General features: G+C 44.8%; 1 gene segment (V, D, J or C); it reads left to right on the top strand.

Moving 5' to 3' along the window:
* LOC141089201 (immunoglobulin heavy constant mu-like) overlaps positions 1-26,739 on the top strand; it is a 130,871-nt gene that overhangs the window by 6,541 nt on the left and 97,591 nt on the right. The window contains 2 exon segments of the C gene segment in view: positions 10,231-10,517; positions 19,412-19,509. Of these exon segments, the coding sequence occupies positions 10,231-10,517; positions 19,412-19,509 (385 nt within the window).

Genomic DNA, 26,739 nt, shown 5'->3' with positions numbered 1-26,739 from the left:
TTAGGATCAGGGATCTGCATAGTTACCAACCTCTCTGGTTTTCTGTGACTTAGCTTGTTTTGCTTTTTTCTCCTCGGTGACCCATTCATAACACCAGGCATTCAATGGGACAGACATTTGGTTGTGCTAAAAGCTGCTAATTCTTAACCTCAGTTCAGGACAATAACTTCTCTCAGCTGGTAGATGAACCAACCAGGGGAGGTAATCTGCTGGATCTTGTTGTATCAAATAGACCAGATATAATCTCAGATCTACAGGTCAGGAAGCATTTTGGAAGCAGTGACCATAATATGGTAAGTTTCAATGTAATTTTCAATCAAACATTCAAAAGGGGAAATGCCAAAATTTGGAACTTTAACCCCTTTACCCCAAGGGTGGTTTGCACGTTCATGACCGGGCCAATTTTTACAATTCTGACCACTGTCCCTTTATGAGGTAATAACTCTGAAACGCTTCCATGGATCCCACTGATTCTGACAAAGTTTTCTCGTGACATATTGTACTTCATGATAGTGGTAAAATTTCATTCAAATAACTTGCGTTTATTTGTGAAAAAAATGGAAATTTGGAGAAAATTTTGAACATTTTGCAATTTTTCCAACTTTGAATTTTTATGCCCTTAAATCACAGAGATATGGCACACAAAAAACTTAATAAGTAACATTTCACATATGTTTACTTTACATCAGCACAATTTTGGAACCAAAATCTTTTTTTGTTAGGAAGTTATAAGGGTTAAAAGTTGACCAGCGATTTCTCATTTTTGCAACACCGATTTATTTTTACGGACAACATCACATTTGAAGTCACTTTGAGGGGTCTATATGATAGAAAATACCCAAAAGTGACACCATTTTAAAAACTGCACCCCTCAAGGTGCTCAAAACCACATTCAAGAAGTTTATTAACCCTTCAGGCGCTTCACATGAATTTTTTGAATGTTTAAAAAAATGAACATTTAACTTTTTTTCACAAAAAAATTATTTCAGGTACAATTTTTTTTATTTTACCAAGGGTAACAGGAGAAATTGGACTGCAAAAGTTATTGTGCAATTTGTCCTGAGTATGCTGATACCTGATATGTGGGGGGGAACCACTATTTCGGCGCATGGCAGAGCTCAGAAGGAAAGGAGCGCCTTTTGACTTTTTCAATGCAAAATTGGCTGGAGTTCAGATTGGCCACCATGTCACGTTTGGAGAGCCCCTGATGTGCCTAAACAGTGGAAACCCCCCTATAAGTGACCCCATTTTGGAAACTAGACCCCCCAAGGAACTTATCTAGATATGTGGTGAGAACTTCGAACCCCCAAAGGGCTTCACAGAAGCTTATAGCGTACAGCCGTACAATTAAAAAATCATATGTTTTCCACAAAAATGATCTTTTCACCCTCAATTTATATTTTTCCAAGGGTAACAGGACCCTAAAAGTTATTGCGCAATTTGTCTTGAGTATGCTGATACCCCATATGTGGGGGTAAACCACTATTTGGGCACATGGCAGAGCTCGGAAGGCAAGCAGCGCCATTTGACTTTTATGGCTGGAATTGAGATCAGATGCCATGCCACGTTTGGAAAACCCCTGATGTGTTAAACTAGAACAACATGGGAAGGGAAGCAAAAGACCAGAAAAAGCCATACACCTGACAAATGCTATTGAGAACTCTGCTATTAGAAGTGGAAAGGAAGAACAAAGACGAAAGAATCTAATTAATAAAAATATTGGAGAAAGAGAAACCAATCACAAACTAAAATGTTTCTATACTAATGCACAAAGCATGGGCAACAAACAAGGAGAATTGGAACTACTAACACAGGAAAAGAAATATGATGTAATTGGAATCACTGAAACTTGGTGGGACAATACACATGATTGGAATACAAGACTAGAAGGATACAACTTATTTGCAAGAAACAGACTTGATAAACGAGGAGGGGGTGTCGCATTGTATGTTCGAAACGCGTATATCTGCACAGAGATTGAAGCTTCAGAGACTGGGAGTTCTGTGGAAACTGTTTGGGTAAGAATACAAGGACAGAACAATGGAAAGGACACCATTGTAGGCATTTACTACAGGCCGCCTGTGCAAGCCGAAGATATAGATGAACTCTTTATGCATCAGATGGCCAAGTTCTCCAAAAAATATGACATAGTTGTCATGGGAGATTTCAACTATCCAGACATTTGTTGGGAATCTCTCTCAGGCAAAACTAACAGGTCAAGGAAATTCTTATCCTCTCTTGCTGACAACTTTATCTTCCAAAAGGTAAGGGAGAAAACAAGGGGAACTGCTACCTTGGATCTAATCCTTATAAACAGGGAGGAAATGGTTGAGGAGGTAAAAGTGGCTGGGACCCTAGGAGGTAGCGACCATGCTATTTTAGAATTTTGGACAACTAGAGGTGGAAGACCTGTGAAGACTCAGACGTCAAGGTTAGATTTCAGAAAGGCAGATTTTAAGGGATTCAGAAAGAGAATTGGAGGGATCCAATGGCTGGATATCCTTAAAGACAAAAATGTCCAGGAAGGATGGGAAATCTTGAAAAATGAAATTCTCAAAGCACAGTTGTTAACAATTCCGAAAAGAGGGAAGAATAGGAAGCATTTAAGGAAACCAGGATGGATGAACACAGAACTTAAACACATGCTAAAAAGGAAGAAAAAAATGTTTATAAAATGGAAAGAGGGAGGCATATCTAAAGAAGAATATAATGCTGTCTGCAGAACCTGCAGGGCACAATTCAGATTAGCTAAAGCTGAAAATGAACTGAGGCTTGCAAGAGATGTCAAAAGCAATAATAAAGGATTTTGGGGATATGTCAAAAGTAAAAGAAAAGTCAAAGATGCTATAGGATTTTTACAGGATGAAAATGATGAAATGGAAAGACAGGATGTTGAGAAGGCTGAACTTTTAAATTCCTATTTTGCATCTGTTTTCTCTCAGAAAGGAAATGCAACATCAACTGTTATTCACTGTCCTATTAAGGGAATAGAAGAATCCAGGATATCTATAAACAGAAAGATAGTGAGGAAACACTTAGTTAACCTAAATGAATTCAAGTCTCCAGGTCCAGATGAATTACACCCCAGAGTACTGAAGGAGATAGCAGAAGAAATTTTTGAACCCCTCTCCATAATCTTTGAAAATTCTTGGAGAACAGGAGAAGTGCCAGAAGACTGGAGAAGAGCAAATGTTGTTCCTATCTTCAAAAAGGGGAAGAAGGTGGACCCAGGCAACTATAGGCCGGTGAGTCTGACTTCTATACCAGGAAAGATCTTTGAACAAATTATTAAACAACATGTATGTCAATACCTGGATAAGAATGAAGTGATTAAACAGAGTCAGCATGGGTTTCTAACTAATAAGTCATGTCAGACTAACTTAATTTCCTTCTATGACGGTATCACTGATTGGGTGGATCAAGGAAATGCTGTAGATATAGTATATCTTGACTTCAGCAAAGCATTTGACAAAGTCTCTCATACAATCCTTATTGAAAAAATGACTAAGTATGGAATGGACAAGGCAACTGTTAGGTGGATTCATAACTGGCTTAGTGATCGGACCCAAAGAGTGGTCGTAAATGGCTGCACATCCAGTTGGAAGAATGTCTCAAGTGGGGTACCACAGGGCTCTGTCCTGGGCCCTGTATTGTTCAACATCTTTATCAACGATTTAGATGAAGGAATTGAGGGTAAACTGATTAAATTTGCTGATGACACAAAGCTAGGAGGGATAGCTAATACTAGAGAAGAGAGAGAGAGGATTCAAAAAGATTTAAATAAACTGGAGAAGTGGGCAGCAACTAACAGAATGGTTTTTAACAGGGAGAAATGCAAAGTACTACATCTGGGCAATAAAAATGAAAAAAGCATATATAGAATGGGAGGAATAGGGCTAAGTGACAGCACATGTGAAAAAGACTTGGGTATACTAATAGATCACAGATTGAATATGAGTCAACAGTGTGATGCAGCAGCAAAAAAGGCAAATGCAATTCTAGGATGTATTAACAGAAGCATACAGTCTAGATCACGTGAAGTCATTATTTCCCTCTACTCCTCTTTGGTCAGACCTCATCTGGAATATTGTGTCCAGTTTTGGGCACCACATTTTAAAAAAGACATCAACAAACTGGAGCAAGTTCAGAAAAGAGTGACCAGAATGGTGACCGGTCTGCAAACCCTGTCTTATGAGGAAAGGTTGCAGGATTTGGGAATGTTTAGTTTGCAAAAGAGAAGACTGAGAGGAGACTTAATAGCTGTCTACAAATATCTAAAGGGCTGTCACATTGTAGAAGGATCAACTTTATTCTCATTTGCACAAGGAAGGACTAGAAGCAATGGGATGAAACTGAATGGGAAGAGACACAGATTAGATATTAGAAAAAACTTTTTGACAGTTAGAGTGATCAATGAGTGGAACAGGCTGCCACGAGAAGTGGTGAGTTCTCCTTCAATGGAAGTCTTCAAACAGAGGCTGGACAGACATCTGACTGGGATGATTTAGCGAATCCTGCTTTGAGCAGGGGGTTGGACCAGATGGCCCAGGAGGTCCCTTCCAACTCTACGATTCTATGATTCTAAAACAGTGGAAACCCCCCACAAATGATACCATTTTGGAAACTAGTCCCCCCAAGGAAATTATCTAGATGTGTGGTAAGCACTTTGAATCTCCAAGGGCTTCACAGAAGTTTATAACGCCTGGGCATGAAAATAAAAAAATAATTTTTCCACAAACATGATCTTTTAGTCCCAAATTTTTTATTTTCCCAAGGGTAACAGGAGAAATTGGATGCCAAAAGTTGTTGTCCAACTTGTCCTGAGTACGCTGATGGCCCATATGTGGGAGAAAACTACTGTATGGGCACACGTCGGGGCTCGGGAGGGAAGTAGTAACTTTTAGAATGCAGACTTTGATGGAATGGTCTGCGGGTGTCATGTTGCCTTTGGAGAGCCCCTGATGTAACTAAACAGTGGAAACCCCCCACAAGTGACCCCATTTTGGAAACTAGACCCCATAAGGAACTTATCTAGATGTGTGGTGAGCACCTTGAACCCCCCAGTGCTTCACAGAAGTTTATAATGCCCGGGCATGAAAATAAAAAAATAATTTCTTTTCCACAAACATGATCTTTTAGTCCCCATTTTTTTATTTTCCCAAGGGTAACAGGAGAAATTGGATGACAAAAGTTGTTGTCCAATTTGTCCTGAGTACGCTGACACCCGATATGTTGGAGAAAACTACTGTTTGGGCACGTCAGGGCTCGGAAGAGAGGTAGTGACGTTTTGGAATGCAGACTTTGATGGAATGGTCTGCGAGTGTCATGTCGTGTTTGGAGAGCCTCTGATGTGCCTAAACTGTTGAAATTCCCCACAAGTGACCCCATTTTGGAAGCTAGACCCCCCACAGAACTTATCTAGATGTGTGGTGAGCACTTTGAACCCCCAAGTACTTCACAGAAGTTTATAACGCTCGGGCGCGAAAATAAAAAAATCATATTTTTTTCCACATAAATGATATTTTTGCCCCGAAATTTTTATTTTCCTAAGGGTAACAGGAGAAATTGGACCCCAAAAGTTGTTTTGCAATTTGTCCTGACTAGGCGGATACCCCATATGTGGGGGTAAATCACTGTTTGGGCGCATGGCAGAGGTTGGAAGGGAAGGAGCACCATTTGACTTTTTCAACGCATAATTGGCTGGAATTGAGATCAGATGCCATGTTGCGTTTGGAGAGCACCTGATGTGCCCAAACAGTGGAAACTCCCCAAGTCTAACTCCAACCCTAACCCCAACACACCCCTAACCCTAATCTCAGCCCTAACCCTAGCCCTAACCCTAATGGGAAAATGGAAATAAATGCATTTTTTTTATTTTATTATTTTTCCCTAACTGCATCACCACATTTTGAGAGCTATAATTTTTCCATATTTTGACCTACCGAGTCATGTGAGGTCTTATTTTTTGCGGGACGAGTTGAAGTTTTTATTGGTACCATTTTCGGGCATGTGACATTTTTTGATCGCTTTTTTTCCAGTTTTTGGGACGCAGAATGAAGAAAAACCAGCATTTCAAGAATTTCTTTTGGAGGGTACGTTTACACCGTTCCGCGTGCGGTAAAATTGATAAGGCAGTTTTATTCTTTGGGTCAGTATGATTACAACAATGCCTCATTTATGTCTTTTTTATGTTTTGGCGCTTTTATGCAATGAAAACGATTTTATATAAAAAATAATTATTTTTGCATCGCTTTATTCTGCAAGCTATAACTTTTTCATATTTTTGCTGATGATTCTGTATAGCAGCTAATTTTTTGCGGGACAAGATGACGTTTTCAGTGGTACTATGGTTATTTATATCCGTCTTTTTGATTGCGCGTTATTGCACTTTTTGTTCGGTGGTATGATAATAAAGCATTATTTTTTTGCTTTGATTTTTATTTTAAGTGGTTCGCTAAAGGGGTTAACTAATGGGACAGTTTTATCGGGCGGGTTGTTATGGACGCGGTGATACTAAATATGTGTACTTTTATTGTTTTGTTTTTTTCTATTTCCAAAAAATGAATTTATTAGGGAATATTTTTTTTTAATTTATTTAGTGATTTTTTTATAAATTATATTTACACTTTTTTTTAACTTTATTACACTGTCCCAGGGGGGACATCACTGTCATGTGTGAGATCGCTGATCTGACACCACAGATCGCTGTGACAGATCAGCGATCTTACACAGGCACTGCAGAAGGCTTCCTCATGCCTGCGCTTTGCAGGCACTGAGGAACCCGGCTCCCTGCAGGCCCCTGAAGGTCCACGCCATATTGGATCCGTAGACCTGCAGGAAAAGAGGCCCCCGCAGCATCACTGCACATCGTGCTGCTGCGGGGGTCTCAGGGAAGCACGGAGGGAGCCCCCTCCCTGCCGATGCTTCCCTAAACCCCAGTACACTGCGATCACTGTGTTTGATCGCAGTGTGCCATGGGTTAATGTGTTGGGGGCGGTCCATGACCGCCCATGACACATAGTGCCGGGTGTCAGCTGTGATAATCAGCTGACACCCGGCCATGATCAGCGGCGCTCCCCCCGTGAGCGCCGCTGATCGCTGTGATGTACTATCCCATCCATGGGCATAGGGGCCTGGGGCCCATGGATGGGATAGTACGTCAGATGTCAGGAAGGGGTTAAGAAAGCTGATTTCAACACGAGTAGACTGGGACCATTTCATGGTAGCTGGGGATACCAAACATAAATATTTTAAGGAAATGCTACTAGAATCCTGTAGAAAACTTTTGCCCTCTAGTAATTAAATGTCAAGTAATAAAAATACAAAGATAAATAAGATAAAAAAACAAATCACATTAAAAATCTTGAAGGCTGAGAATACAGACATGGTATTTCAGAAGTATAAAGATCTAAATAAGAAATGTAAAAAAAATTCTGTCTCAAATCAAGGCAGAAATCTGGTGCACATGGAATGTGCCACATTTTTTAATGATATTGTTTGGTCTCAGAAAAGAACTGTATGTGACTGCAAACTGCTGAATAGTATCAGCATGCTGTTAAAATTTCCCTGTCTTCTCTGTGCTGGTGGGTGGTCATGTGACCATATGTATGCGATTTGCATTCTTGTGGTCACATGTCGACTAGTCTCAACCATGTTCTCTCAATAGAAAAGAATTGAGAGGAACCAGCTGAGAGTAGTTGGCATGAGGCCACAGTTATGCAAACTACATATATGCGGTTATGCGGGCTGCCCACCCACATAGGGAGTACAGGGGAATTGTACTAGTTAGCCCACCGCATACTATCACAATTCACATACAGTGACTGTAAACTTCTCTACTGAAACCGGACAACTCCTTTAAGGGTTTTAACACTTTTTATAACCTCATCACACACTTTAAAACATTGTTTAGAAAATGTGGTGTGGCTAACTATATTTGTAAAATAAATGTGGTCTGGTGTTTGGGGGTTTACAAAGCAATCTAAAAGTAACTATCTGATACTGTACATTTAAGCCCTTAATTACTGCCGATACTGCATTTAACAGTGGCAGTTAAGGGTACTTATTCCTCAGCGCCCCCTTTTTTTTGCGGTTGCTGTTATTCAAGGAATAACGGCGACCGCAAAAAAAATCTGATTTCTCATTTAATTTCTTTCTCCTCTGATATGATCTAGCACATCAGAGGAGAGAGAAATGGGGTCTCACGAACCCCACAGTACCTCCCTGGACCCTCCTGCATCCCCCAGTCCTGTCCCATCGGCGTCTTCTTCCGCCGAGATCTGCCAGCCAGCACCCGGCAACAATAGGAAATTTTTCCTATTGGTTCATTTTGATCACTGCGATAGACCATATCACAGTAATCAAAATAAAAAATTTAAATCAAACCCCCTTTTATCACCCCCATAGTTAAGTAAAAATAATAAAATAAAAAAAGTATTTATTTCCATTAAGGTTGGGCTAGGGTTAGGGATGGGGCTAGGGTTTGGAATGGGATATGGTTAGGGTTGGGGCTATAGCTAGTGATAGGGTTGGGGTTATGGTTGGAGTTACGGTTAGGGTTGGGATTAGGTTTAGAGTTGTGTTAGGGTTTATTGTTGTGGTTAGTGTTATGGCTAGGGTTGGGATCTTTTTTAGGGTTGATTTTTTAAATCAAGCTAACAAAGTTACCGTATATACTCGTGTATAAGCCGACCCCCTAATTTTGCCGCAAAAAATGGGAAAACTTATTGAATCGCGTGTAAGCCTAGGGTAGAAAATGCAGCAGCTACTAGTAAATTTCAAAAATAGAAATAGATAACAATAAAAGTAGAATTGAGACATCAGTAGGTTAAATGTTTTTGAATATCCATATTGAATCAGGAGCCCCATATAATGCTCCATACAGTTCATGATGGCCCCATAAGATGCTCCATACAAAATACACCCCATATAATGCTGCACAAAGGTTAATAATGCCCCCATAAGATGCTCCATAGAATAATATGCTCCATATAATGCTCCATAAAGGTTATGGCCCCATAAGATGCTCCATAGATTATTCCCCCATAAGATGCTCCATAGATTATTCCCCCATAAGATGCTCCATAGATTATGCCCCCATAAGATGCTCCATAGATTATGCCCCCATAAGATGCTCCATAGATTATGCCCCCATAAGATGCTCCATAGATTATGCCTTCATATGCTGCTCCATAGAATATGCCTTCATATGCTGCTCCATAGAATATGCCTTCATATGCTGCTCCATAGAATATGCCTTCATATGCTGCTCCATAGAATATGCCCCCATATGCTGCTCCATAGATTATGCCCCCATATGCTGCTCCATAGATTATGCCCCCATATGCTGCTCCATAGAATATGCCCCCATATGCTGCTCCATAGAATATGCCCCCATATGCTGCCCCCATAAGATATATTATGCCCCCATATGCTGCTGCAAAAAAAAAGCCATATTCACCTCTCCTGCTCAGGACCCGGCCCCAGAGATATTCATCTGTCCGGGGTCCATCGCTGCTCACCGCTGTCTGCCCTTCCTGTGTCAGTGACTGTTCAGCCAGCAGAGGGCGCAGTGTGCACTAACCACGTCACCGCGCCCTCTGCTGCCTAAACGTCACTGACACAGGTCACAGCAGACAGCGGTGAGCAGCGATGGACCCCAGACAGGTGAATATCGCTATACTTACACCCTCCTAGACCGTTCTCTGCAGCCCCGCTTCTCCACGGTCTCCCTTCCTGCCTTCAGCGGTCACATGATACCGCTCATTACGCTCATGAATATGCGCATATTCATGACTTTAATGAGCAGTACCTTGTGTCCACTGAAGGTAGGAAAGGAGACCGTGGAGAAGTGGGGGGCTGCAGAGACCTGCTGCAGAGACCGCGCCAGGGGGGTAAGTATGATCTGACACCCCCGCTCCCCCTCCCCCGTCAACCCCCAGGTATATGACTCGTGTATAAGCCGAGAGGGGGACTTTCAGCCCCAAAAAATGGGCTGAAAATCTCAGCGTATACACGAGTATATACGGTATCTACAGGGAAACAAATCACCAGTGACATTAAAATAAATCACCCAAAAATTTATAAATACGTTAATGCCATAAAGAAAAAAAACAGATATCGGCCCCTTAAAAAACGATAATAACAAGATAATTATAGAGGACAAAGAAAAGGATGAGATGTTAAACAGGCCCTTTTCATCCATGTTCACTATTGAACTGTCTGTTTCAGGGATCTTTCATCAAGGCAAAAATGAAGGTTCACCACCTAATATCACTAGTATTAAACAAATAGAAGTATTCCTGCATCTGAATAAATTAAACATTGCCAAATTTCCTGACCCAGATGGCATTCATCCACAGACATGGATTGAATTGACCTCAGCAATTGACAGACCGCTGTACCTCATATACTTAGATTCTCTAGTAACAGGGGTGGTGCCACGGGATTGGAGAATGGCTCACTTGGTTCCGAAATTTAAGAAAGGTAAGAAGGTGGATCCAGGTAACTACCGTCCAGTAAGTCTGACATAAGTAGTGTGCAAAGTTTTTGAGTGCATCATGAGAGATGACCTGTAGGAATATATTGCAGAGAATAACATAATAAACTAGATGTGTATTTCCTGAAGGAAGTACAGATAGTGGTTTGAAATGGTGCCCGGGCTGCCCCTTTAAGAGAGACTTGCCTGCTGCCCCTGCAAGACTTTCAACTCAGGATCCGTTTTAACTGTGAGTGCCTCTCAGAGGCCACTTTGGCCTCAGGGTCTGATTTGGTGGGTGGGGCCCCTCAGGATCTGATTCCTTGGCCTGGGCTCCTCAGGGCTTGAATTGTTGGCGGGGATCTCTCAGGCTCCGATTTTGTGGGTGTGGCCCCTCAGGGTTCGATTTTGTGGGTGGGGCCCCTCAGGTTCCGATTTTGTGAGTGGGGCCCCTCAGGGTCCGATTTTGTGGCCGGGGCCCCTCAGGGTCTGATTTTGTGGCCGGATCCCCTCAGGGTCCGATTTTCTGGCCGTGGCCCCTCAGGGTCCGATTATGTGGGTTGGGCCCCTCAGGGTCCGATTTTGTGGCCAGGGCCCCTCAGGGTCCGATTTTGTGGCCGGGGCCCCTCAGGGTCCGATTTTGTGGCCGGGGCCCCTCAGGGTCTGATTTTGTGGTTGGGACCAATCAGGGTCCGATTTTGTGGTTGGGGCCCCTCAGGGTCAGATTTGGTGGGTTGGGCCCCTTAGGGTCTGATTTTGTGGGCGGAGACCCTCTGGGTCCGATTTGGTCGGCGGGGCCACTCTGGGTCCGATTTGGTTGGTGGGACCACTCTGGGTCCGATTTAGTGGGCGGGGCCCCACAGGGTCCGATTTGGTGGGCGGGGCCCCTCAGGGTCCAGTTTGGTGGGCAGGGCCTCTCTGGGTCCGATTTGGTGGGCGGAGCCACTCGGTAAGATTTGGTGGGCGGGGCCACTCTGGGTAAGATTTGGAGGCCGGGGTCGATGAGCTTCCGATTTGGAGGCCGAGGTCAAAGAGCCTCCGATTTGGAGGCCGGGGTGGCTCAGCCTCCGATTTGGAGGCCGGGGTCGATCAGCCTCCGATTTGGAGGCCGGGGTGGCTCAGCCTCCGATTTGGAGGCCGGGGTGGCTCAGCCTCCGATTTGGAGGCCGGGGTGGCTCAGCCTCCGATTTGGAGGCCGGGGTGGCTCAGCCTCAGATTTGGAGGCCGGGGTCGATCAGCCTCCGATTTGGAGGCCGGGGTCGATCAGCCTCCGATTTGGAGGCCGGGGTTGATCAGCCTCCGATTTGGAGGCCGGGTTCGATCAGCCTCCGATTTGGAGGCCGGGGTGGCTCAGCCTCCCATTTGGAGGCCGGGGTGGCTCAGCCTCCCATTTGGAGGCCGGGGTCGATCAGCCTCCCATTTGGAGGCCGGGGTCGATCAGCCTCCCATTTGGAGGCCGGGGTCGATCAGCCTCCCATTTGGAGGCCGGGGTCGATCAGCCTCCCATTTGGAGGCCGGGGTCGATCAGCCTCCGATTTGGAGGCCGGGGTGGCTCAGCCTCCGATTTGGAGGCCGGGGTGGCTCAGCCTCCGATTTGGTGGCCGGGGTGGCTCAGCCTCCGATTTGGAGGCCGGGGTGGCTCAGCCTCCGATTTGGAGGCCGGGGTCGATCAGCCTCCGATTTGGAGGCCGGGGTCGCTCAGCATCCGATTTGAAAGCCGGGGTGGCTCAGCCTCCGATTTGGAGGCCGGGGTGGCTCAGCCTCCGATTTGGAGGCCGGGGTGGCTCAGCCTCCGATTTGGAGGCCGGGGTCGATCAGCCTCCGATTTGGAGGCCGGGGTCGATCAGCCTCCGATTTGGAGGCCGGGGTCGATCAGCCTCCCATTTGGAGGCCGGGGTGGCTCAGCCTCCCATTTGGAGGCCGGGGTGTCTCAGCCTCCCATTTGGAGGCCGGGGTGGCTCAGCCTCCCATTTGGAGGCCGGGGTCGATCAGCCTCCCATTTGGAGGCCGGGGTCGATCAGCCTCCCATTTGGAGGCCGGGGTCAATCAGCCTCCGATTTGGAGGCCGGGGTCGATCAGCCTCCCATTTGGAGGCAGGGGTGGCTCAGCCTCCGATTTGGAGGCCGGGGTGGCTCAGCCTCCGATTTGGAGGCCGGGGTGGCTCAGCCTCCGATTTGGAGGCCGGGGTGGCTCAGCCTCCGATTTGGAGGCCGGGGTGGATCAGCCTCCGATTTGGAGGCCGGGGTCGATCAGCCTCCGATTTGGAGGCCGGGGTGGCTCAGCCTCCGATTTGGAGGCCGGGGTGGCTCAGCCTCCGATTTGGAGGCCGGGGTGGCTCAGCCTCCGATTTGGAGGCCGGGGTGGCTCAGCCTCCGATTTGGAGGCCGGGGTGGCTCAGCCTCCGATTTGGAGGCCGGGTGGCTCAGCCTCCGATTTGGAGGCCGGGGTCGCTCAGCATCCGATTTGAAGGCCGGGGTGGCTCAGCCTCCGATTTGGAGGTCGGGGTGGCTCAGCCTCCGTTTTGGAGGCCGGGGTGGCTCAGCCTCCGATTTGGAGGCCGGGGTGGCTCAGCCTCCGATTTGGAGGCCGGGGTGGCTCAGCCTCCGATTTGGAGGCCGGGGTGGCTCAGCCTCCGATTTGGAGGCCGGGGTCAATCAGCCTCCGATTTGAAGGCCGGGGTCAATCAGCCTCCGATTTGGAGTCTGGGGTGGCTCAACCTCCAATTTGGAGGCCGGGGTGGCTCAGCCTCCGATTTGGAGGCCGGGGGGTCGATCAGCCTCCCATTTGGAGCCTGTGGTCACTCAGCTTTCGATTTGGCGTGTTGGCCCTTTAAGACTCATTTCGGTGCGCCGGCCCTTTAACAGTCACTTTTGCACTTCGGCCCTTTAAGAGCCAGTTTGGCTCACTGGGCTTCTAAATACACTTTGGCGCACATTCTCTCTCAGGGGCATGTGTCATGTGATGAAGCTAGATTTGCATTTGTGCTGTGGGTTTCGCTTTAAGAGCTGATATTATGTGGCAGAGGCTCTGTGCTGGGGTTCAAGTGAAGTTCGTAGGCGTTGGCATAGTAACTGGGTCTGCCTGCGCATATCAATGAGCTCAACTGCCATTTCAATCGCCTCAGGGCACGTTTTGCCATTTCCCCATTCAAATGCATTGGAGACAGTGCATTCCAATGACGGGAAAAAAAAATTTCGAACGCAAATTGCGCAAAAACTACAAATCTGATCGACACGAAAAATACTTAGCACACCTCTCATGGGCGCTGGCTTCGAAACGACACCTCAACGGAGTCTGTGCGTGTAGCGGTTCGGGCTGTATTAATTGCGGAAATCAACTTAATAATAATAATAATAAGAAGAAGAAGAATAAGTTAGCAGCGTTCGGATTACAATATAATGGTTTTTCAAACCACTTTAATGACAACCAGCACAGATTCATGAAAGATAGGTTGTGTCTAACCAACATGTGGGGCTTCTATGAGTTGGTAAGTGCAAATCAGGATGTAGGTAATGCGGCTGATATGATTTATCTGGACTTTGCAAAGGTATTTGATACTGTACCACATAACAGCCTTATACTGAAGCTACAGAAGCAAGTACTTGGAGAAACTACAGCTCTGGCAAAAAAAATAAGAGACCACTTTCAAATGTTCAGTTTGTCTGATTTTTCTCTTTATAGGTATATTTTTGAGTAAAATGTAAATTGTTCTTTTAGTCTACAAACTTCTGACAACATGTCTCCGAATTTCCAAGCAATAAATTTTGTATTTAATTTCAGAAAATGAGAAATGGTCAAAATAACAAAAAATGCAGTGCTTGCAGACCTCAAATAATGCAAAGAAAACACGTTGATAATCATTTAGAAGCAACAATACTAATGCTTTAACTCAGGAAGAGTTCAGAAATCAATATTTTGTGGAATAACCTTGATTTTTAAAAACAGCTTTCATGCGTCTTGGCATGCTTTCCACCAGTATTTCACACTGCTTCTGACACAAAAATGTAAGCAGTTCTTCTTTGTTTGATGGCTTGTGACTATCCATCATCCTCTTGATTACATTCCAGAGGTTTTCAATGGGATTCAGGTCTGGAGAATGGTCTGCCCAACCTCTTTATTAATGACCTATAGGATAGGACTAGAGTTGAGCGATACCGTCCGATACTTCAAAGTATCGTATCGGATGGTATCGGCCGATCTTTAAAAAAAGTATCGGTATCGCCGATTCCGATACCGGAAGTCCCATTCAAGTCTATGGGACTTCCGGTATCGGAATAAGAAAAACCCTTTCCTGCCCTTGTACAGCCTCTCTGGGGTCTGTACGGGCCTTTCGGGGGGCTGTGCCGGCCTGCCAGGGGGTCTGTGCAGGCTCCGGTGGTCTGTGCCGGCCTGCCGGTGGTCTGTGCAGGCTCCGGGGGGGCTGTGCCGGCCTGCCGGGGGGCTGTGCCGGCCTGTCGGGGGGCTGTGCAGGCTCCGGGGGGCTGTGCCGGCCTGCCGGGGGGCTGTGCCGGCCTGCCGGGGGGCTGTGCAGGCTCCGGGGGTCTGTGCAGGCATCGTCCGATGGGACTACAAGTCCCATCGGGCGATGCCTGCTACCATGACAGTGATTGACACATTAGCCAATGATGGGACAGTAGTAGTCCCATCATCCGGCTAATGTGTTAAATGAAAAAAAAAAAAAAAAAAAAAAAATTACATGCTACATACATACAACATGCATACTACATACATGCTACATTCATACTACATACTACATACATGCCACATTCATACTACATAAATACTACATGCAACATACATACTACATATATACTACATGCATGCTACATACATACTGCATGCTACATACATACCACATATATACTACATATATACTACATGCATGCTACATGCATACTACATGCTACATACATAACACATATATACTACATGCATGCTACATACATACTACATGCTACATACTACATATATACTACATGCATGCTACATACTACATGCTACATACATACTACATATATACTACATGCATGCTACATACATACTGCATGCTACATGCATGCTACATACATACTACATACATACTACATGCTACATACATACTACATATATACTACATACATACTACATACATACTACATGCATGCTACATACATACCACATACATAACACATATATACTACATGCATGCTACATACATACTACATGCTACATACATACCATATACATACTACATGCATGCTACATACATACTACATGCATGCTACATACATACTACATGCTACATACATACTACATATATACTACATGCATGCTACATACATACTACATGCTACATACATACTACATATATACTACATGCATGCTACATACTACATGCTACATACATACTACATACATACTACATGCATGCTACATACATACCACATACATAACACATATATACTACATGCATGCTACATACATACTACATGCTACATACATACCATATACATACTACATGCATGCTACATACATACTACATGCATGCTACATACATACTATATGCTACATACATACTACATATATACTACATGCATGCTACATACATACTACATGCTACATACATACTACATATATACTACATGCATGCTACATACTACATGCTACATACATACTACATACATACTACATGCTACATACATACCACATATATACTACATACATACAATACATTCATACAATACATACATAGACATACAGTACATATAACATAGAGTAACATACTTACCAATACTTGTCACATTGTTCCCCGAAGCCATTGTCTTTTCCGGGATAAATATTAACATAACAAACCACAAAAATACTCACCCACGATCCGAAGCAGTCCACGAGTGTGTCCCACGACGATCTTGGGTAGAGAACTGCAGCATCAGATGATGCTGCCGTTCTCTACGGGCTGCAGGAATCCAATGACGGAAGGTAGGTATCCTTCCGCACTGTATTCCTCCGCCACTTAAAAAAAAAAAAGTCCCTAGTCTCACTTTATGCCATTGCTGTGTGGGAAATTCCCACTCAGCAATGGCATAAAGTGAGACTAGGGACTTTTTTTTTTTAAGTGGCGGAGGAATACAGTGCAGAAGGATACCTACCTTCCGTCATTGGATTCCTGCAGCCCGTAGAGAACGGCAGCATCATCTGATGCTGCAGTTCTCTACCCAAGATCGTCGTGGGACACACTCGTGGACTGCTTCGGATCGTGGGTGAGTATTTTTGTGGTTTGTTATGTTAATATTTATCCCGGAAAAGACAATGGCTTCGGGGAACAATGTGACAAGTATTGGTAAGTATGTTACTCTATGTTATATGTACTGTATGTCTATGTATGTATTGTATGAATGTATTGTATGTATGTAGTATATATGTGGTATGTATGTAGCATGTAGTATGTATGTAGTATGTATGTAGCATGCATGTAGCATGTAGTATGTAGCATGCATGTAGTATATATGTAGTATGTATGTAGCATGTATGTAGTATGTATGTGGTATGTATGTAGCATGTAGTATGTATGTAGCATGCATGTAGTATATATGTAGTATGTATGTAGCATGTAGTATGTATGTAGTATGTATGTGGTATGTATGTAGCATGTAGTATGTATGTAGCATGCATGTAGTATATATGTAGTATGTATGTAGCATGTAGTATGTATGTAGTATGTATGTGGTATGTATGTAGCATGTAGTATGTATGTAGCATGCATGTAGTATATATGTAGTATGTATGTAGCATGTAGTATGTATGTAGTATGTATGTAGTATGTATGTGGTATGTATGTAGCATGTAGTATGTATGTAGCATGCATGTAGTATATATGTAGTATGTAGTATGTATGTAGTATGTATGTGGTATGTATGTAGCATGTAGTATGTATGTAGCATGCATGTAGTATATATGTAGCATGCATGTAGTATATATGTAGCATGCATGTAGTATGTATGTAGCATGCATGTAGTATGTATGTAGTATGTATGTAGCATGCAGTATGTATGTAGCATGTATGTAGTATGTATGTAGTATATATGTAGTATGTATGTAGCATGTAGTATGTATGTAGCATGCATGTAGTATATATGTAGTATGTATGTAGCATGCATGTAGTATGTATGTAGTATGTATGTAGTATGTATGTAGCATGCAGTATGTATGTAGTATGTATGTAGCATGCATGTAGCATGTATGTAGTATGTATGTAGCATGTAGTATGTATGTAGCATGCATGTAGTATGTATGTAGTATTTTTTTTTTTTTTTTTTTTTTTTAACATTTAACACATTAGCCGGATGATGGGACTACTACTGTCCCATCATTGGCTAATGTGTCAATCACTGTCATGGTAGCAGGCATCGCCCGATGGGACTTGTAGTCCCATCGGACGATGCTTGCACAGACCCCCGGACATCAGCACAGCCCCCCGGCAGGCCGGCACAGCCCCCCGGCAGGCCGGTACAGACCCCCACAGGGTGCACAGACCACCGGCAGGCCGGCACAGCCCCCCGGCAGGCCGGTACAGACCCCGGGCAGTCCACACAGCCCCCCGGCAGGCCGGCACAGCCCCCCGGCAGGCCGGCAGAGACCCCCGGAAGGCCCGAAATGACGGCGCATCATGATGCGCACACACCGCGCATCATGATGACGTCAGGCCGTCAATCAACTGAACTTCCGATTCCGATGCCGACTTCCGATATTGAAAAAATATCGGAAGTCGGTATCGGAATTCCGATACAGCAAGTATCGGCCGATACCCGATACTTGCGGTATCGGAATGCTCAACACTAGATAGGACTGATAGTAAAGTGTCAGTCTTTGCTGACAACTTCAAACTATGTAGGATATTAAAATCTGACCTTGACTTTTTACAATATTGCAAAACAATCTGGACAAGATAACTGAATGCGTAATCACTTGGAAAATGAGATTTAATGTAGATGAATGTAGAGTAATGTACCTAGGACAGAGTAATCCTATTACTGCAGTGCATATACATTAAATTAATACTCGGGATTACCAAACAGGATAAGGACTTTGGTTTTTGGGTTACAAGTAAGCTGAGCAGTAGTATTCAATGTCAAGCAGCAGCCAGAAAAGCTGTTAGATTACTAGATTATTAAAAGGGCTGTAAGGCCTCTCATACGATGAGAGGTTGGAAAAGTTGGGCTTGTTTAGATTAGAAAAAAGATGCCTCGTCAGCGATGTCATTTACATGTATAAATGTATGTGTGGTCAGTACAAAGGACTTATGCATGCATTGTTCCTACCAAAGGCCATACTAAGGACCAAGAGGCATTCATTACTGGTGTTCTGTCCTCACTAAATGAATCAGAATTCATGTAGCTTATACAGGCAGCTAAACTGCTATAGCGAGGGTCCAATAAGGAGACTGTAGGTTGAATCTGTGCTTTATTGAACGTGGTGGTATATTGGCGCGGTGAAACTACAATACAAACATATATACACTCAGTCAGTACGGGGTACATTGGAATACATATAAACATTATAAATCTACATCTGCGCTACTAGCTGAGCAGGGGAAAACTAACTAGGCAGGCTAAATATGGGACCAAAATTAGATACAGGAAGCATGATTCCATACCAGCGATGTGCTCACAAGAGGAGAAGAGAAATGAGATGCTTCCAGGATGCAGGCTGAGGGAAAATGGAGAACTGGAGTGAAAATGGGGGCTGAACCAACCATAATGCTTTGCAGAGGCTACCAGGATGCATTGCGACGGAGGGAAAAAAGGTTCAGAAAGTGAAGGTAAAATAACACAATAACACTGCAGTTAAGACTCAGGCCACTAGTGGGAGCCAAAAACAATGAAAACAATATAATCTATGGAAAAAACTGAACATTCTGCATATTCACTAGTAATCACTGTAAATATTATCAAACAGACAATCGAAGATTATGAATTAAATGTCGGAGACAGAACAACTGGTGAAATAAAGGTGATTCCGGCAGTTAATAGGAAAGGGTTTTTGCAGTTAGAGCAGTCAGACTGTGGAATGCCCTACCGCAAGAGGTAGTAATGGCGGACACTATAACTTTTAAAAAGCTTTTAAAAAAGGGCTTAATGATTTCCTCGATGCACTATAACATTGTGGCTTATAGTAAAATTTGTGACCAAATGTACAATTGGTGGAGAAAGGTTGAAATTGATGGACCTAGGTCTTTTTTCAACCTATATTACTATGTAACTATGTAATAGAGATTATAAAACTGGTCTGTAAGTACATAATTAAACTAGGCTAGTCTACCGATCTAATACATCAGTCTAAGGGCTCATTCTATGTAATAGAGATTATAAAACTGGTCTGTAAGTACATAATTAAAATAGGCTAGTCTACCGATCTAATACATCAGTCTAAGGGCTCATTCACCAATCATCTTTTCATGTATGAGTGCAACGTATTTGTTTGTTTAATGGATAACACTTGTATCTATTGCAGTCTATGGTGCTGTTTACTTGTCCGTATTTTTTTGTGGTCCATACAAATTCACGGAGACATGTTCGATATTGATCTGAGTGTCAGATCGAACATGGCAATAAAAGTCTGTGAGAAAAAGCAGACAGCATTCAAATGCCATCAGTCTGCTTTCCATTTTCACTGACTGATCAGTAGGTAAAAAAAGCTGTTGAAACTGACGAACCTCTGATGGAAATCTTATGAAATTCTGATGAAAATCACTGATCTGATTTTCTCTTACTGTACATAAAAAAAACTGACGGCTGTCATTGATAAGATCATCCCACTGGATCAAAAGTTCTAGAAAGAGAAGAGGTTTAAATTATGAAAATGTACAGTGGGGGAAATAAGTATTTGATACGCCGCCGATTTTGCACGTTTTCCCACTTACAAAGAATAGAGAGGACTTTAATTTTTATCGTAGGTACACTTCAACTGTGAGAGACAGAAACTATAAAAAAAATCCAGAAAATCACATTGTATGATTTTACCTAATTAATTTGCAGTTTATTGCATACAATAAGTATTTGATACACTAGAAAAACAGAACTTAATATTTGGAACAGAGACCTTTGCAATTATAGAGGCCAGATGTTTCCTGTAGTTCCTGATCAAGTTTGCACACACTGCAGCAGGGATTCTGGTCGACTCCTCCATACAGATCTTCTCTAGATCTTTCTGGTTTCGAGGTTGTCTCTGGGCAACATTGAGTTTCTGATCCCTCCAAAGATTTTCTCTAGGGTTCAGGAATGGAGAATGGTTAACACACTCCAGGACCTTGAAATGCTTCTTATGGAACCACTGCTTAGTTCCCCTGGCTGTGTGTTTCCGGTCATTGTCATGCTGGAAGACGCAGTCATGTCTTATCTTCGATGCTGTTACTGAGGGAAGTATATTGTTGGCCAAAATCTCACGATACATGACCCCATCCATCCTCCCTTCAATACAGTGTAGTCGCTCTGCCTCCTTTTCAGAAAAGCACCCCCAAAGTACGTATGATGTTTCCCCCACCATGCTTCAAGTTGAGACAGTGTTCTTAGGTTTGCACTCATTCTTCTTCCTCCAAACACGACGAGTGCATTTGATACCAAAAAGTTTTATTTTGGTCTCCTCTGACCACATGGCCTTCTCCCATGACTCCTTTGGATTATCCAGATGGTCATTGGCGTGGCGAATATCAAACAGGTATGGACAAGTGCTGATGTCAGCAGGTGTGCCTTGCTATCCCTCAAGATTTTAATCCATGACGGCATAGTGCTTTACTAACTGTAATGTTCTGTCTCCAACATCTAATTTATTACCTTTATTTATTTGTTTTGCATAATGCTGCAGGTTATTCATTAGTACGAATATAGAAAACTTGTATCCTCAGAATGTTAATAATCTTTATTTGGCCTGTAGTGCTTTGGCTCCCTCTAGCAGCCAAAGTCATGTTTATGGTCTTATTCTCTATTTTCTATATCTTTTGTCTGATTCTCCTCCCCTTTTGCAATGCATTGTGGTAGCTCAGCCTCCATTCCCCTCACCCTGCATTCAAGAAAAGACATCTCCACTATAGTCCCCTTGCGGTTGACTTGCCAGTATGTATTTATGCTTTCTATAGTTAATTTCTGCTCTAATGTTAACCTAGCTTAGTCGTACCCCTAGGTCAGTTACTAGCTTTGTAAATGTTCATACGTAATGTATAACATGTAGTGATGAGCGAGCATGCTCGCCACTACTCAGTGCTCGCCCAAGCATCGCACTGCTCGAGATGCTCAGAGCTCGTCGAATATTTCCGGGATTGCTCAGCGGGAGCTCGGGTCCCTGCCCTGCATATTTGTCGCTCTTTAGAGAGCCAATGAACATGCAGGGATTGTCTGCCAAACACACTGTAATGCCACAGCCATGTTGGTTGTGTCATTAAAGTGATTGGCTGGCCGCTAGTGTTGAGCATTCCGATACCGCAAATATCGGGTATCGGCCGATATTCGCGGTATCGGAATTCCGATACTGAGTTCCGATACTTTCAGCATATCGAATACCGGAATCGGAAGTTCCCATAATGCTATGAGCCAGTTTGATTTGATTCAGCCAATGACAATCCTCAGAAGTGTGGGCACATCCTGTTAGGCATGTAGGCATGTTAACTGATGGCATGGCTGTGATTGGCTGCTGAAATGATGTCATGATGCACTATAAAAACCACCGCCGCCGCCATTTAGGGTTCACTCTGCTGTGTATTCAGTTAGGGACAGGCTGCTGGTCAAGACTCTGAGGGACAGTTAGAGATAGCGATTTTCAAAATAATATTGTGCTTTACCCAGACTACATAATCAACCACTGTAGCTTTCTTTTGCCTTGCTGCAGTGTTCACAGCTGTCTGCAAGGTCTGTGTGAGTGCAGCTCATGCTGTGTAGTGTGTACTGCAGCCACGTCTGGTTGTAGGCCGCTCAGCGTGCGTCACTGCCTCATACATATTTTTCTTTTATTGCAGCTAATTTTTCCTGATTTTTCATTCTCCTATTAGTGTGCATCCATCCGTATCATATAGATTGGTTGCAAACAGTATAGGAGTAGACAGCGGAGCCTTTTTCTGGCTTGTGCCCTGCAGCCGCAGCCAGATTAGTATTACCCTATTTTTTGGAGCCTCATCTTTTGCATTGTAGGTTACTTTCCTGCATTGTAATAGCTCCAAAAAGTTTGTGATACTATCACTTTCAAATCTTTTGTCACATCCTTTTTGTTTTTTTTGAAAAAACAAAATAAAGTTCACCAAACACTCCACTTGACAGTTGTGTAGGCCACATTAGCTTATATTAAAGTGTGGTCCACACACTTTATAAAATTAGTGTTCTTATACCTGTTAGCAGCTGTGCAGGAATAAGCACACTAAGCCCACCTTTGTACTTTTCTGCCTATCTTTATCAGTCTACCAAGATGAAGAAGGCAGGGAGTAAGGCACATGGTCATGGGTGTGGAGTTGCAGCAGGGAGAGGACGTGGGGATTCAGCAGGGAGAGGATGTGGGGATTCTGTGCCTGCTGCGGGCACCAGTGAGTCAGGATCCCCCAGTTTTACCAGGCAACAGTCCTTTATGCACAGCTTTGTAGGACCTCACCATACCCCACTGCTGCGGGACGAACAAATTGAAGCCGTTGTCAGATGGATAGCAGCTAACGCATCGACTTCAATGACTTCCACATCCTCTCAGGACCAGAGCACTGAAGAGCAACCATCTGTCTCTTCACCACCTGCCATATTGCCCAAGCAGTCAGAGTCCTGTACAGGAGTCATCACAGTCTCTACTTCTGTTCTCTGAATCTGTTAGCTTGGAAAGAGGGGGCCAGCCAAGCAGCATTCAAGAATGTAAAGAAGAGGGAGTATGCAGTGATGCGCAACTGCTTTGTCCCTCTGAATCTGAAGAGGCGGGTGGCCAGTGCCTATGGTCAGCACACCTCAGTACGCATCAGATGGTGAGACTCAGGTGCCACTTTCTGGTGCGTATGGTGCTGGCGAGACTACCCAGGAGAAGCAGGTATTTGAAGAGGGGAGTGTAGATGATGAGGTCCTTGACCCATCATGGCGTGAGGAACAGGAAGGTGGTGGGAGCAGCTCTGACGAAGAGATTCCCCGAACGGCCAAAACAGGAGGGAGAGGGAGAGGGCAGACTTGGTTGCCTGTAGCCTCCACTTTGGCACCCGTTAGGAGCATTCCTCTTCCAAAAGCCAAAACGGGCGCTCCCAAGACTTGCAGTGCGTGGTCCATTTTCGACACAGTTGCAGATGACATTTGCTTGGTCAAATGCAAGCTATGTCATCAGAAAGTCAAAATAGGGAAAAGTTTCAGCAACCTCAATACCACAAATATGTGGAAACATGTGCGGGCCAAGCACGTGGTGGAGTTACAAAGACACACTGAAGACGTAGGCCAACCTACAGCACCACCTACCACCTCTTCACCTCGTGTTGTAGCCTCTTCCTCCAGCTCACACACAGCTGGTTCGGCTTCCTCACAGGATCGCCATGGAAGAACCTCTGGCACTGTTGTCCAGAGACCCAGTGACATTCCACCCACAGCACCATGTTCCCGTTCATCCTCACACTCCCAGGCCACTCTACAGCCATCGGTAGCACAGGCATGGGAGAAAAGGCGGCCATACTCGGCAAACCATCCTCGAGCACAGGCTCTGAATGCTGGCATTGCAAAATTACTGGCTCTTGAAATGCTCTAATTCAGGCTGGTGGAGACTGACACCTTCCGGAACTTCATGGCATTGGCAGTCCCACAATACACCGTGCCCAGCCGCTTTTATTTCAGCAGGCAAGACGTCCCTGCCCTGCAAAAGCATGTGGAGGGAAAAATTAAACATGCGCTACTAAACGCTGTCAGTAGCAAGGTCCACCTGACCACCGATGCGTGGACCAGTACCCATGGACAGGGACGATACCTTTCCCTCCCTGCCCATTGGGTAAATGTTGTGGAGCTGGGTACAGATCTTGAGAGTGGGGCTGTACGTGTTCTGCCAACTCCAAGGATTGCAGGAATCCAGTCTGTACACATTGACTCCTGCTCATACTCCAATTCCTCAGAATCAGCGCTGCAGGAGCCTGTTACGACCGATATGAGCACAGCCGTGGCCAAACATCAACAGGCCATACTGAAATTAATTTCTTTGGGGAATCGAAGCCACACAGCGCAGGAGCTCTGGAATGCCATCAAGCAGGAGATCGAAGTGTGGTTTGTGCCAGCGAATCTCCAGCCAGGCTTGGTAGTGTGTGACAATGGCTGAAATCTGGTGGCAGCTCTGGGCCTAGGCAACCTCACTAACATCCCATGTCTGGCACATGTGCTCAACTTGGTCATGCAGAGCTTTCTGAGGGACTATCCGGATCTTGATGCACTGCTGCACAAGGTCCGCATAGAGTGTGCTCACTTGCAGCATTCCAGCATGGCAAGATCGCGCATTGCAGCTCTGCAGCGCCAATTACGCCTTCCGGAACATCGCATCATATGTGACCTACCCGCCAGGTGGAATTCTATGTTACATATGTTGGAGCGGTTGTGTGAACAGCAGGCAGCAGTAATGGAGTACCAGCTGCATCAGGCGCAAACAAGTCGCACTGCGCGCCGGTCACACTTCAGCACCACTGAGTGGGCCTCTATGAAGGACATCTGCCACGTTTTGCGTGCCTTTGATGATTCCATGTGGATGGCGAGTGCAGATGATGCACTAGTCAGCATGACTGTCCCCCTTATCTGTCTGCTTCAAAAAACACTGCAAGCACTAAGGGAGGAGGTTTTGGAAGAGGTGGAGGATGAGGAGCCACAAATGCCATCTGCTTCTGGACAGTCTGCTTCTGGACATCTGCTTCTGGACAGTCTGCGCTACGTGGTTCCTCACAAAGGCCTAGGCAGGGGACACTTTGTGAGGAGGATGAGGAGGAGTCAATGGAGGAGGAAGACATCTCTCCAGAGGAGGGAGGTACACAATGCTCTAGTCAGTATGTACAGCGAGGGTGGGGTGATGCGGAGCAGGCAGAGATGACGTCTCAAGCAGGGGACAACGTTTCTTGTACAGTTGGGAGTCTGCAGCACATGGTTAATTTCATGCTGCAGTGCCTGAGAAACGACCGCCGCATCGCCCACATTCTCAACACAGCTGATTATTGGGTGTACACCCTCCTAGATCCTCGCTACTGGGACAACTTACAAAGCCTCATAACACCGTTGAACCGGGAGCGTAAAATGCAGGAGTACCAAGAGACACTGGTGCATTCCATCATGTTCTCCATTCCACCCGAGAGCAGTGCTGCTAATGCTTTACAAAGCAGCTCTGTGCGTCGAGGCAGTGGAGGAAGCTCTGCACAAAGAGGGAGCAGAGGCAGCGCCTCAGCACAAGGCAAGAACAGTATGGCCCAAATGTGGCAGTTTTGTGTGCCCGCCACAAATGTCTACACCATCATAGACGGTTCCAGTCAGCAGGAGGCAACATTTCCGTCAGATGGTGACAGACTACATGTCTTGCCCTCTCAAGTTTTGGGTCTCTAAGCTGGATACATGGCCAGAGCTTAGCCAGTATGCATTGGAGGTGCTGGCTTGCCCTGCTGCTAGTGTATTATCGGAACGCGTCTTTAGTGCCGCAGGTGGTGAACTAACAGACTATCCTCCGATAACACGCGACTATCCTCCGATAACGTTGACCGGCTTACTTTTCTGAAAATGAAAAAGGCCTGGATCTCGCCGGAATTTGCCAGTCCTCTTCCAGAATAAATAATTGGTTGGCAACAGTATCCAGGTCTCCTGTTGAGTTCATGTTTCTACCACTTGAACTGTAATACCTGGGCTCCAACACCGCCAGTTGTTGCTCAGAAGTGCCGTCTGCACAGAGAAAAACACATGCTCCAGTGTTAGTGGGGTTCAGTAACACCAGCTACTCCCCTGCTGTGTGTACGGCAATATCTCCTGCTGCCTCCACATTCAAACTAGATCATATTTTCAAATTGCTCCAAGTAGGCCTCAGCCTGCTCCATGATTGATCCTGGGCTCCAACATCGCCAGTTGTTGCTCAGAAGTGCCGTCTACACAGAGACAAACATTAGCTCCTGTGTAAGTGGGGTTCAGTAACGCCAGCTGGTCCCCTGCTGTGTGTGCGGCAATGTCTACTGCTGCCTCCACATTAACACTTCTACTGACTTCAAACTTGCTCCAACTAGGCCTCTGGCTCCTCTCTGTCTCTAGTATTTCCACTGGCCTCCAACACCGCCAGTTGCTGCT

Source organism: Dendrobates tinctorius, unplaced genomic scaffold, assembly GCF_039654945.1.
Source record: "Dendrobates tinctorius isolate UK_male_01 unplaced genomic scaffold, ASM3965494v1 ptg000044l, whole genome shotgun sequence".
NCBI classification, from domain to species: Eukaryota; Metazoa; Chordata; class Amphibia; order Anura; family Dendrobatidae; genus Dendrobates; species Dendrobates tinctorius.
Note: the sequence above shows the minus strand (reverse complement) of the source record. Positions and strands in the feature narration are given on the sequence as shown.